The sequence below is a fragment of the Macaca fascicularis genome, chromosome 12 (assembly GCF_037993035.2).
Source record: "Macaca fascicularis isolate 582-1 chromosome 12, T2T-MFA8v1.1".
Classification (NCBI taxonomy): domain Eukaryota; kingdom Metazoa; phylum Chordata; class Mammalia; order Primates; family Cercopithecidae; genus Macaca; species Macaca fascicularis.
Window position 1 is genome coordinate 3,879,515 of NC_088386.1, and position 13,157 is coordinate 3,892,671.

General features: G+C 59.7%; 2 protein-coding genes across 16 annotated transcripts in view; one reads left to right on the forward strand and one right to left on the reverse strand.

The window, feature by feature from the left end:
• LIMS2 (LIM zinc finger domain containing 2) overlaps positions 1 to 13,157 on the forward strand; it is a 43,840-nt gene that overhangs the window by 24,275 nt on the left and 6,408 nt on the right. For 10 of the 12 annotated variants that reach the window (XR_012421042.1, XR_012421043.1, XR_012421041.1 and 7 more), the window contains 3 exons: positions 198 to 357; positions 2,850 to 2,916; positions 3,205 to 3,325. The exons of 1 other annotated variant lie outside the window; for it this stretch is intronic. Coding sequence is in view for 8 of the 11 variants with exons in the window: in XM_074008779.1 (XP_073864880.1) it covers positions 198 to 357; positions 2,850 to 2,916; positions 3,205 to 3,325 (348 nt within the window). In the remaining 3 variants the exon portion in view is untranslated. The remainder of the gene's footprint in view (positions 1 to 197; positions 358 to 2,849; positions 2,917 to 3,204; positions 3,326 to 13,157) is intronic. One more of the 12 variants, XM_015431914.4, reaches the window with a different exon arrangement.
• GPR17 (G protein-coupled receptor 17) lies at positions 1,571 to 11,660 on the reverse strand. 4 transcript variants are annotated; one of them, XR_012421044.1, is made up of 3 exons: positions 11,418 to 11,660; positions 4,038 to 7,070; positions 1,571 to 3,978 (listed from the first exon to the last, which is right to left on the reverse strand). XR_012421044.1 is itself a non-coding variant. In XM_045366887.3 (3 exons), exon 3 carries the CDS (start codon positions 7,036 to 7,038, stop codon positions 6,019 to 6,021), a length of 1,020 nt encoding a protein of 339 aa, XP_045222822.2. In that variant the 5' UTR covers positions 7,039 to 7,070; positions 9,352 to 9,551; positions 11,418 to 11,660; the 3' UTR covers positions 1,571 to 6,018. The 4 variants fall into 4 exon arrangements, 3 of the variants coding, with proteins under 3 accessions (XP_045222822.2, XP_005572912.3, XP_065382537.1); XM_045366887.3 differs by adding an exon at positions 9,352 to 9,551 and having other exon boundaries at positions 1,571 to 7,070; XM_005572855.5 differs by having other exon boundaries at positions 1,571 to 7,070.

Below are 13,157 nucleotides of genomic sequence, written 5' to 3' on the forward strand. Positions count from 1 at the left end.
TGGGCCCCTGACACCCCAAGGGGTGGGCACTGCAAGCACTGAGCAGCCTGGACCCTGGGTTAGAGTGATTTTTCCTGACCCCGTAGAGCGTCTTCACTTTTTAATATGAGGTGTGTCTGTCGGGCACAGGGCTCTGCATGTGCCCCATCCGCGCCCCTGACCAGCTCTGACTCACCCCTTCTGTCTCCCGCCCCCAGCAACATGTCGGACGCCTTGGCCAATGCCGTGTGCCAGCGTTGCCAGGCCCGCTTCGCCCCCGCTGAGCGCATTGTCAACAGCAATGGGGAGCTGTACCATGAGCACTGCTTCGTGTGTGCCCAGTGCTTCCGGCCCTTCCCCGAGGGGCTCTTCTATGAGGTGAGGACACTATTGAGGGCCTTCTCAGACCCAGCTCAGAGTCTGCCCTCAAGGAGTGGGTGGGCTGGGTTCCATGCAGTGGTCCTGACTGGTGACAGGGCCGGGTCTGGAGCCAGCCCAGAGCCAGGCTTGAGCTCCTGCACGGGCCCATCCTTCACCTGTGAGATGTGAACAGCGCCCCGGATGCTCTGGGTGCTAACGGAGAGCCACCTTTCACCAGCCTCCTCTGGGCAGATGCTGGGCAGGCCCTGGGGGCAGGAAGAGTCTGCCCTGGTGGTGCTTGCCCTCCGTGGGGACCAGACAGTGAGCACAGCAACCGCACGGCCCACCAGCCGGTGCTGATGCCCTGGGGGTCAGGCTCACAGGGTGGGGTGGGGTGGGGTGGTGCTCAGGGAAGGTGAGGTTTGGGCAGACCTGAGGGGAGGGAGCCACACACATCTCTGCAGGAAGAGCACTGGGCAGAGGGCACAGCACATGCACAGACCCTGTGGTGGGAGAACATGGGATGTATGGAGAGCAGTAGGGAAGCTGGTGTGATGGAAGCCGAGGGCATGAGAGGAAGAGGGCCAGGCGCTGAGGACAGGGAGGTGGATTTTGTTTGGCCCCATGGGCCTCTACAGAGCCATAGACAGGAGCCATCTCGGGGTGTGAAGCAGAGGAGTCACACTGTCTGCTGACATTTGAAAAGGTGCCCTGGTCAGGCACTGTGACTCATGCCTGTAATCCCAGCACTTTGGGAGGCGGAGGCAGGTGAATCACCTGAGGTCAGGAGTTCAAGACCAGCCTGGCCAACATGGTGAAACCCTGTCTGTACTAAAAATACAAGAAATTAGCCTGGCGTAGTGGCAGGTGCCTGTAATCCCAGCTACTCAGGAGGCTGAGGCAGGAGAATCGCTTGAACCTGGGAGGCGGACGTTGCAGTGAGCCGAGATTGCGCCATTGCACTCCAGCCTGGGGGACAGAGCAAGACTCCATCTAAAAAAAAAAAGAAAAAAAAAAGGAAGCTTCTGGCCGCTGAGGAGAGGGTATAAGGTGGGGCCGGAACAGAGGCTGGGCTGGGAAGCCGGCGGGACCAGGAGCTGAATTAGTACAGTCACCCAGAAAAGTGAAGGGGCCTTCACCAGCTCATGAGAGCAGTTGTTAAATCATCAACAGTCTTGCAAACTGGTTATGCAACAAAGTTTTTGTTTAAAAATTAAATTACATAAACATACAATGGGATACAATTTTATTAAAAACAGAGGTAACAAATACTCAAAGCATACCACTTGCTAATTATTTTGTTCCACTTTACTATTGTCTATGCTGCCGGGGTTATTTCCGTTCATTGTGCTGGTGTGGCCATGCACACCCCCGCTCAAGTCCACATCGATGTCCTGTCGGCAACCGGAGGTTGGCCATGATGGGAATATTCACACCGTGGACATTGGCAAACGCCCCACAGCAGGGCCTGCCTCTGTGCCCCAGAGAGCTGGCTGTTCAACATTTACCAGCACGCCACTGGTGGTTGTGGTAGCGGTGGTGGCCAGTGTTCAGATGCTGGCTCTGTTTCGAGGTAGAGCTGATGGGATTGGCTGGTGGATGGATGTGGGGCGTGTGGTCCGCCTGGCAGAGCAGGAGCTGCTGTTTATTCCTCATGGTGCCTTCAGCCTCCTGAGAAATGCTGGCTAAGTGTAGAGGCAGCAGGGGGGTGGGTAAAACTCTGGGAGGGTGGCCATGTGCCCAGAACAAAGCCTGTCACACAGTAGGTGCCCAGATGATTTTCGTTGCTGAAAGAGTTTAAGCCCTTCCTGCCTCTACAGGTCCCTGGGTAGGGCTATATCCAGTTCAGTCTAGTAAGACACTCATTTTAGAGAACAGGGAAAAACCAAATTAGAAAATAGAAAACACAATTGTTAAAAGAGAGGAAAGCAGAGGCACGCTTTGGCCCCACTTGTGGCCAGCACAGGGGCCCTCGCTGGCAGCTGCCGCCTGGAGGGTGTGCACGCCGGCTCCTGCTGGCCGCAGCCCTGAGCTCTCCCCACTCCCCCGTGCCCAGGTCCTTCCTGCCTTCCCTTCCTTCTGTCTCCTGTCCCTGTGTCTTCGTGGCCTCTGGGGAAGCTGGACTGTTCCCACAAAGAAAGGTATAGGAAATAGGGCCAAGTGGCACTACACTTCAAACTGGATCTCATCCCTCCTGGCATAAAACGCCCTCGCCCCCAGGCTGTTCTCCGGACCCACAGGGTCCAGATCCTCAGTAGACACCAGCGGCCCTTGGACGGGTGGCCTTGCCGACCTTTCCAGCTTCCACAGGGGCCCCTCCCTTTGCACCCCACCATCCCAAAAGGGCCAATGTCCTCTGCTGGCCAGGCCTGGGACCCGCTGCTCCAGCCTCAGCCGGGCATGCGCCTGTCTCAGTGCCTCATCCCCTGCTGTCAGGTCCTGACCCGACAAGGGCCTGGGCGGCTGGTGGGGATGATAGTGCTTGTCCTCTCTCTGCGACCCCTTTGCAGTTTGAAGGCCGGAAGTACTGTGAACACGACTTCCAAATGCTGTTTGCTCCGTGCTGCGGATCCTGCGGTAAGGCCGGTGACAGTGCACATCCTGGGCTGCCTGGGAAGTGGGCAGCAGGCGGGGTGGGGGGGCGGGGGCTCAAAGGGGCACACAGAACTGGCCTAGCTCTTCCCTAACTGCCCACCTTGCCTCTCTGAGCGGCAGCCCTCAGGCCCCTACAGGCACCACCATCTCACGAGGGAGCCCACGGGCCAGGCAGAGAGCAGGTGGAGTGTTAGGTGGACGGGGCTTTGGAGGGTCCGAAGAGAGGACGGGCACGCGCCCCCTGGCCAGCAGGGACCTGTCCTTTTCCAGGCGAGTTCATCATTGGCCGCGTCATCAAGGCTATGAACAACAACTGGCACCCGGGCTGCTTCCGCTGCGAGCTGTGCGATGTGGAGCTGGCTGACCTGGGCTTCGTGAAGAATGCTGGCAGGTGAGGTGGCCACGTCAGGCCAGAGGGGACTGGGCCACAGCCCTGCCCAGCACACCTGCCCACCCCTCCCGTGTGCTACCCACTTGCTGAGGGCCCAGCAGGGTCCCGGTGCCGCAGCCTGCACTGACGTGGCTGCCCTCCCTCCGGTTCACCTCGGGGCAGATAGTCCAGCTCCCAGTTTGCGGGGCCCCATGCTCGGCATGCTCCTGGCAGCCTCTCGGGAGCCATGAGAAATCCTCACAGTCCCCCACCCCGCCGGCCATCCCACCTGCTGACCCCACCTGTCCACCTTCCCCTGCCTGTACCTGTGCAGCTCAGTGTGGCCGGAGGGAAATGCCCACATTTACTCTTAAATTCAGGGCCACAGACCTCATGGGTACTCCAGAAGTTCCCACCTCCTGTGAAGCCTTCGTCTGTCGTTCCCCCTCCCCGAGCACTGTCCCTATAGCAGGCAGCCTTGTCTCCCACCTGCCCTGGCCCTAGCTCTGGGATCCCGTGCAGCCCCGCCGCTGTCTGAGCCCTGTTCGTTCCCACAGTTTCTCTAGGGCTCCCTTCTCTACGCCACTCTCTTGTCCTTTCTGAAGGACCGGGCTGGGGAGCTGGGTTAAAAATACTGGCTGGCCTTCGTCCCCAGCCTCTCCCAGCACACCTGCCTCCCCTTGTGTGTGCTACCCTGGCCTCATCTGCCCCCGGCCTCTCCCAGCACTCCTGCCTCCCCTTGTGTGTGCTACCCTGGCCTCATCTGCCCAGGGACCCACACCTCCTCTTGACCCCTCAGCAGCTCTCACCACAGCTGCTGAGGTGAAGAAATGCCCCCCTTCTGGCACCTGGGACCCTGAGTTCCTGTGGTTCTGCCCCCCCCGCCCCACAGCGGCACCTGCTCACTCCCTCCTCTGAGCCACCTTCCTCCCGGTCTCTCCATGGGGGGTCGTCTGGGACTCCGTGCCTGGCCCTCATGGCTGCCCTTGCAGACAGAATCCTAGAGCCCTAAATGGCACGTGTGTCTGGACAATTCTGGGCTCCACTTCGGGCCTCTCACTGTCTTCAGCTGCCCACATGCCACCTTCACCCGGTGTCCACCAGGCATCCCAAACGCAATGGGGCACAAGCAGTTTGGGATTCTCCTCCACCAACCACCAAGGCTGCCTCTGCATGTGCCCCATATCAGTGAGAGGCAGCGCCGCCCTCCAGAGGCCCCAGCCATGCCTCCCTGCCACACCCCCTCTGTCCGGGCACTCCGCTCCCTCCCCCAGCTCCTCTGAGATGCTTCCCCGACACTACCAAGCTCTTGTCCACGCGCGGCCCACGAGAGAGGCACATGGCCTGGTGCCCGGTGTCCAGCCCGCTGTCCTCGGAGCTGGGCAGTGCCTGGCATTGAGCAGGTTGTCTAAATGAAGGGCTGAGGGGGCAGACGGTGCAGTGCAGGGGCCGAGGGACAGCACCAGGGGCTCGTGCTGACCAGCAATGTCGCCGACGGTGTGTGGAGCGAGCCCAGTCTCCTTCCTGAGGCAAGCTTTGCACAGGGCCACTGCCCCAATGGCTGGTTGGGGAAATCTGAAAGATGCTGGAAGTGTTTTGGAAAGTCAGACGTGCTATAGAAGCACCTTGCCGTAAGGATGGGGCAGGGCGGCAGCTAGGGTGAGGAATGATGGCCCCTGCTCGGTCCTCCCAGCCCCACAGTGCAGACTTCAGAATCTGGGCAGATGTGCTGTGAACTGCCAGAGCCCCAGCAAGAGCCCACGAGGCTGCCTCTGCCGCTGTGCCACCACTTTGCCATTCCTGGGTCAAAGAGAGAAGTTCTGGGAAACGCTTCATGTTGACCAAACACGATAACCTGTGTAGTCTTAAAGCTGTACAAAGAAATACAAAGGACATGTTAGGGAAATATCTGCACGCGAGCAAGGGAAATAGTTCAGGCAGAGAGAGGCCTCTCTGGAGGAAGGGGGTCTGGGTCAGTGGGAGGCAGGTGCGCAGCGCAGCCCTGGCCTGACCTGAGCTCCCATGACTACACAGGACATGCTTGTCCGGGACTGGGAGCCTGCCAAAGAGCTCTGGGGGTTGCAGGCCTGTGCGTGGGGTTACAGCAGGAGAGATCCAGAATCCAGAGCTGTGCTCAGTCCCTGCAGGCCGTGAGTGCTGAGGTCCCCTGGCAACCAGCCTGAAATGTGTGGCCTGTGTCCCTTCAACTCAGGCAGTGTCTGGCAGAGGCACAGCAGAGCGGACTCAGGGTACCTTGCACCGCAAAGGAATATTGAGACTCCCTCCCCGCCCCCGCCAGGACTCCCAGGTCCCTCTTCTGGGTCGTTTGCAGCCTGCCTTCCGGGTCTTTCTGCAGAGCCTGGTTGCTGAGCGATTCTGTAGCAGGAAGGAGGCTGGGAGCCTAGTGGGAAAGAAAGGCGTCCATTGTTCAGGGGTTGTTCTTCCGGCCTCTTCTCTCCCTGCCACGGATGAAGTCGTTGAGTGTCTAGGAGCCTTTGTAAGCATCACAAGCCCCTGCAGAGGGGTGGCCGATGGATCCCCTTCGTCAGTTCTCCCTTTTCAGGGGTTGAGACGAGGCGGTCTAGAGAAACGGTGGGCATCTGCTGAGATTTCAGGTTGCCTGTTGGGGAGGTGGCTGGGGAAACGGCAGATGCCTCTTGCTGAGTCTGCTGAGTCCTAAACAGTCTGCGCTCGGCCTGGACAGCGCCCCCTGCTCACAACTCTGACTTGGCACTCAGCGAGCTTTCGTTGGTTTTCCCTTCGAAGCTGGGAGGCGGGCCCTTGAGCCTTTTGCCACAGAGCAAGTTACACAGGGCATGGCGGAACTTCTCAGCCACAAAGAAATACATGATGGGGTCGAGCGCCCCGTTGAGGCTGGTGAGGCAGGAGGTGATGCGGTTTCCCAGGGCCAGGACGCGCTGGGTGGCACAGGAGGTCCCACCGCTGCGGTAGTGCAGCACGTAGACGGAGCGGTTGACGTGGTAGGGCACAAAGCAGACCAGGAAGATGGCCAGCACGATGGCGATCATGCGCACCGCCTTGCTCTTGAGGCGCTTCTCCACACGCAGGCCCTGCCGCAGGCTGCGGATGATCAGCAGGTAGCAGGTGACCGTGGTGACGAACGGGAAGGTGAAGGCCACAGCCAGGGACACCAGGGCGTGGTGGGAGGCCTTCTCCCGGTACAGCTGCAGGCACACCACTGTGTGGTTGGTCTGCACGGTCTGCTGGCTCACCAGCAGCGGGGCCATGGCCACGGCCACCACCACCCACAGGAAGGCACAGGCCAGGTGTGCGTAGAGGGGCCTGCGGAGCTTGAGGGACTTGACCGGGTGCACGATGGCCAGGAAGCGGTCGGCGCTGATGCAGGTGAGGAAGTAGATGCTGGCGTACATGTTGAGGTAGAAGAGGAAGCCGGTGAGACGGCACGCGATTTCTCCAAACGGCCAGTGGTTCCCAGAGAAGTGGTAGACCAGGCGGGTGGGCAGGACCAGCACGCACGACAAGTCGGCCACCGCCAGATGCATCAGGAACACGTTGGCCGGGGTCCCGGACTTGTGGTCTCGGATGAAAAGCCACAGAGCCAGGGTATTGCCAACGAAAGCCAGGATAAAATCCAGGAGGTAGAAGGAGGCGAACAGCATGTTCTCCAGTGGTGTCTCCTGGCCACATTGCTCTGCCGTGGCCAGGGAGAAGTTGGTGATCAGACCTGGGGGGGTCACTTCAAGGCCATTCATGCTTTGGTTGGAGTCAGAGCCCGGGTATGAGCCTGGAGGGAACAAGCGAACAGTTCACAATGAGCTTGCGACCCGGGCAGCTTCACGCTCTCCAAAGTCCAGAAGTCAGGCCTCCGATGCCTTCAGAACCTCCCACTTCCAAGCTCAGCACTGCCCACGGGGCTGCTGAGGGGACCTCCTTGTCCATTTGGGGTGCGTGAGCGTCAGAGGCACGCTGAACTTCAGCACAAGGCAAACGCAGAACCAGGGCTTGGAATTTCGCCGCTATGCAGCTGCACCCCTGCCACCCGGGAGATCTGAGGCTCCTCAGAGCTGGGAGGACGGGGTCAGCACCAGGACGGGGAATGGGATGTGAGCCCTGCCTGGGTGAGGCTCTGGGTTTTCTGTTCTGCCCCTGAAGTGTGATGTCTGAGTGTCAGGGGTGGTGAGGGGTGGGGGCAGTGTGTCTCTGCGATTCTAGCTCCTCCTCAGCCCCAGCCTTGGCAGGTGGGTTCTGCTCATCCTGAGTGCCTGGACCCTCCCTGATCCCACAGGTGCACTGGCCGGGGTGTCTCTACTTTCTGCTTCCCCTGCTGGCCTCTGACCATGGCTTCCCCGGCACCTGACTCGCAGGAGGATGCCCCAGGATGGCAGCAAGGACTGTGCCCTGGGAGGTCAGAGGTCTGCTCTTTTTACCCGCCTGAGAGTTTCAGCGTCTCTCTTGGGGGCTGTCTGGAGCCAGCCCACCAACTCCGTTTGGACATCCTGACAGGTGGGGAGACCTGTGTTTAGGAGAAGCCTGTGCCTGGGCATCAGGCCAGCTGGGAGTATTTTCCCTCCCAGAGTAGATGCACCACCAGGGGGCAGCATCTCCTCCAGGAGGGGAAGACCCATTTTACCCCGAGTCAGAGACACTGGCCAAGGCTGTCCAGGTCAGATCTGCAGCCCCAGAGAGGCCTGGAGGCCCCCTGGCTTGCCCACGTTCGAAGGCCAAGTGCAGAGCCCCGTGACAGGCCTAGGTAACAAGTCATGTCCATTTGGTGAACCCTGAGTCTGGATAGGGTGCTCCCCACCCCCCGCAGACAGAGAAACCCACTCCTGTTTTGCTTTTAGTCAACTCGGAAGATTCAGGAAGGAGAGTGAGGGTTCAAACACCCTGCCTCTCCAACTTAGGCCTGCGAGTGGGGGTGTGGGCAGGTGGTGGGGCCAGAGCAGCCCGGATCCAGGGCAGGACAGCGGGCCTGGCCTGCCTTTGAATTGGGGTCACCAGCAGGCTTTGGCCAGGTGGATGCTGATGATGGCACAGCTTCTGGGGTTCCTCTGGGCACCCGGCTTCCCAGTACCCACAGTCCCCACCCTGCACAGCCAGGCTGAAGCAGAGGCTGGAGAGGGGTTTGCAGAAGAGAAGCTGGCATCCCGTCTGCGCCCATTGCAGGATGGCAGCAGGAGGGGAGGAGGCAGGAGCCACAGACCTGGCAGGGTCCTTATCCTGGGCAAGCCTGGCTCTGCACCAAGCAGCTGGAGACCTACCTGCAGCAAATTCACTCTGCACATTTCTCCCTGCCTGTTTCCCTCTCTGCCTCCTTCCCTCCTTCCTTCCTTCCTTCCTTCCTTCCCTTCCTTCCTTCCCTTCCTTCCTTCCCTCCCTTCCTCCCTTCCTCCCTCCCTCCCTCCCTCTCTCCCTCCCTCCCTTCCTTCCTTCCTTTTCTTTCTTCTTTTTTTTTTTTTTCAGGGTCTCACTCTGTCACCCAGGCTGGAGTGCAGTGGTGCAATCAACTCACTGCAGCCTCAACCCCCAGGGCTCAAGTGATCCTCCCACCTCAGCCTCCTGAGTAGCTGGAACTACAGGCACACACCACCACGCCTGGCTAATTTTTGTATTTTTTGGTAGAGATGGGGTTTTGCCATGTTGCCCAGGCTGGTCTCAAACTCCTGGGCTCAAGTGATCCTCCCTCCTTGGCCTCCCAAACTGTTTGGATTACAGGCATGAGTCACTGCGCCCAGCCCCTCTCCTCTTACTCCACAGGGCTGTCTCAGGATGCTGGTGGCATGGGGCAGAGAGGGCATGATGACTGTTCACGGGCACAGCAGCTGCTCGAGGAGGAGGCTGGAGCCATCCTCACATAGAGGAGAAGCAGGCACGGTGGTGGCCCTAGCCCTAGGGAAGGGCAGGCCGTACCCTTCCTCAGGAGAGCGAGCGGCCAGCTGCTGTGGCCCTCACATGGAGCGTGAGGGCTGGCCCAAGCACCTGGCCATCAATGTCCTCAAGCAAAGGGGAGGGCAACTGCCTAATAATATTACCTTTTAGCTATCTCTCTAGGCAGGTTCCCCTACCTGAAAAGATTCCCCTGGCTTCAGAGTGTTTGAAGATGCCTGAAGTTCTAACACCAGAGATGGTTTCCTGCCACTTCCAGGAACAGGGTCTGTTCTTAGTCCCATGTGGAGTTCCTCACGGAGATCCCATTCCCCAGGAATCCAGGTTTCACAGTCCTCTGACTTGGGCTGGATGGTCTCGGTTGGCACTTTCCCTAGGACTGCAAAAACCACAGTGCGGTGCGGGCGGAGAGCTGAGGGCCGAAGGCGGGGTGAGTGATCCTCGGGAGAGGGAGACAGGCTTGGCTGGAGCCCTGGGGAAGGGCTGAGGGCTCTGAAGGGGGCTGTGGAGGGAGAGGTAAAAGGAGGGAGGGACACAGCCCTTGACAGGGCCTGTGAGGGAGGGGAGGACAGGGAGCAGGTGCCATGGGATGGCGGGGGTGGGGGGGCTGTGACTTTGAGGGTGTTGTGTTGCACTGCTGGGGGTGAGGACCCAGAGACTGGAGGAACAGGGCTCCAGGGCAGGTACACAGGCAGGCAGAGAGGACAGCCCATGGTAGATGGGAGGGGCACACAGGTGTGCTGTTTTCAGGTTGGCAGGAGAGGAGCAAGGTGTGTGCGGGGAGGCCCTGGAGACTGGAAGAGGAGAGAGGGCTCAGTGAGTGAGGGATCCTTGTTAGAACCTGGGGGTGGGAAGGGGCCAAGGTGGGTGCCCACCACCCTAGACTGTCCCTCGGGCCTGTACTGTGCCCCACTGTGCAGGTATCACCTGGCCCCAGGAGAGAGCAGCTCATAGGTACGACTGACCACTCTGCCTGGCATGGTGGGGGCCTGCCTGTGCTGGCTCAAACCAGTTTTAGCCCCATTTTACAGATTAGGGAATCAAGGCTGAGTGTCTGCTAACTTGCCCTAGGTCACTTGACCAGGGGACATTGGCCCTGGAGCTGGAAGTAAGACCAGGGAAACCCTGGTCCCCCAGGGGACTGCCTTGCCTCTGGAGACTGCCAGGGCGCCTCGGCCAGGGCAGGAGTGTGACTCGGTCTCAGAGCTTGCCATGGAGTTGTCTCCCAGGCTCAGCACCTCCTCCCGGCCCTGGGACCACTCCCTAATTTTAGGGGCCTGCGTGTGGAATGAGAATGTGCAGCCCCTTGCTCAAAAAGGAAGAGTTTCAAGACAGTGACAACAGAGTGTTACTGGGCTTGGGGCCCTGAGTGACAGCAGGGCTAGCATATCTCATGGCACTAGGTGGGCCTGTGGTGCCTCCTCCAGCCCTGGAGTCTCAGCCTGGGCACTGCCCTCCGCTTCCTGCCCTGGCCGAAGGGCGTCCACCTCGCCCTCTCTGGGACTGAGACTCACTCCATCTTAAACCGCTTCCTGGTTCCGTTTCAGGTTTGCTGAAGTTTCTCTTCTGTTTCTGTCCCTCGTTTGAGGAGTTCTGATACTGGTTGCTGCAGTTTGGTCTGAGATGGGCCCCGCTTCACTCTCCATTGCCCTTTAGAAACGAACTTCAGCCTAGACTCACTGGTTCCTCACGGCTCACTGCTCAGATGGCCACTGAGCGGGTGTTCCTAAGAGGAAGGGGCGTGGAATGGGCCAGGGCCTGGGCAGTATTGGGTCCCATGGCTGTGGGTGAGCTGAGCGTCTAGGACAGGTCTCAGGCCTCTGTGGAGGTGGCGGGTGGGCACGCGTGGCCTCAGGGAGGGCCTGTGGTAGCAGCTGCCATGGCCAGGTGGTGGCAGTTGCCTTTGCACTAGTGCCAGTCCATCCCTGGCCTGAACCCTCTCCCAGGCATCTGGCTCCCGTATGGGTCAAGGCTGTCTCATGGTTAGGGGCAGGGGTGCTGCCATTGCAGCCTGGACTGCGGGCAAGCCACTTCCCCTCTGCAAGCCCCCATCAGCGGGACAAAACACCGCTTTGTGGGCTGCTGTGAATTCAGACGGGTCGGCCTTCAATGCACAGGTCAGACCATCACCAAAGACATGGCACGAGACAGGCTGCTGCCCGTCTCCCTGGGCAGGGTTCCCCGCTGAGTGTTTCCTCTGCTTAGTCCTGGGCTCCCAGCCCGCCGCACCCGGCCTGCCCCTTACCTCTAGCCGCTGGTCCAGGAGGAAGGGGCAGGGGTCTGTGGGGCAGCAGGTGATCTCCGCCCGTGGGTGTCGGTGGCAGAGGGCTCTGTGCCGCTGTGGGTGGAACGCTGGCTATTTAAGGAGAAGAAGGGAGACCACAGCCCCTCTGGCCCTGAAAGGCTGCTTCATTCCTGAGGGGTCCCTTGTGTGGCGGCCGCTCCTCTGGCTGCGGCTGCTGCCACCAGAGCGTGAATATTCTAGTGTGTCCCTAGCCCGTGCCCCCCGCCCCCAGCTTGGCCACAGAGGCTGAGTGTGTGACTGTCTCAGACTCAGAGCAGGCGGGGGCTGGCTGGGGGGCTTAGGCTGGAGCTGAGGGACACAACAGGACGTTTCAGAAGGGGATGATTTCCTACTGATGGGGGGCAGGGAGGGGCCGGCTGCCATGGCAACAGGCGGCGCTCTCAGGCCTGCGCCCGCAGACAGCGGAGGGGGCCTGTGATCGAAGGGTGGGAGTCCGAGGAGGATTGCTCACTGAGTGAGAGGCGACTCTTTGAGGACACTTGCTGTAGGGTCCTTGTGTCCTGCCCCGTATAATGAGGCCCCATTTGGGCATGCCGAATAAATCATGGCCTTTATCTGGAGCGAGGCACAGCTGCAGGAGCCTCATAATGGGGCGCTGTCCTGCCCGTGGGGATGCGGCTCAGCTCAGAGGCCGGGTGCCCGCCGGTGCAGCTCCCCTTCGGCACGGGAGCCCGTGAATCCGAAAGCTGGCCACGGGGCTCCTCCCTGGCGTGGCTCCCGGCTGGGGTGGCTTTGAGTGCTGCCGGCGGCCGCCTCTGAGACTGAGTGAACAAAGTTCGTTTCTGTCTTTCTAAAAATGATACATCCAGCAACATGGGAAGCCAAATCGCCTTTCCTGGTTTCAAAAGACTTTACATTTTGTTGTTTAAACATTGAAAACTGTATGTATGTGGCTAGCATTTCGGGGGCCGTATCTTAAATTTGTCTCTTTGCATCACCCCGTGCAGCTGGGATTATTGCCCCATTTCACAGACAAGGAAACTGAGGCTCAGGCACATGAAGAAACTCACCCATCAGCCAACAGTAGGAAGCGACAGAGCCAGGATTTGAACCCAAGGGCGTGTCCCTCCAGAACTTAGGCTTCGTGTGTGTGTGTTTTGTTTTTCTGCTGCATTTTGAATTTAGAATTCTTAGATTCGATCCTAATTCAATCTGAAAAATAATTCTGAAGGTCACCGTTAGATCTGGTGCTGTGATGTGGTCTGTCGAGAAGCTGTTTCCTATCTGGACTTCCTACGAGAGAGATGGGCTTCCCAGTCTGTCTGGCCTGAGAGCCAGCTGGGTGCGAGGTGTCTGAGCCAGCCGGGTGTGAGGTGTCTGAGCCAGGGCGCAGGTTGAGGTGTCTGAGCCAGTGCGCAGGTTGAGGTGTCTGAGCCAGGGCGCAGGTTGAGGTGTCTGAGCCAGCCGAGTGCGAGGTGTCTGAGCCAGCGCACAGGTTGAGGTATCTGAGCCAGGGTGCAGGTTGAGGTGTCTGAGCCAGCGCACAGGTTGAGGTATCTGAGCCAGGGTGCAGGTTGAGGTGTCTGAGCCAGCCGAGTGCGAGGTGTCTGAGCCAGTGCGCAGGTTGAGGTGTCTGAGCCAGGGTGCAGGTTGAGGTGTCTGAGCCAGCCGGGTGCGAGGTGTCTGAGCCAGGGCGCAGGTTGAGGTGTCTGAGCCAGCCGGGTGCGAGGTGTCTGAGCC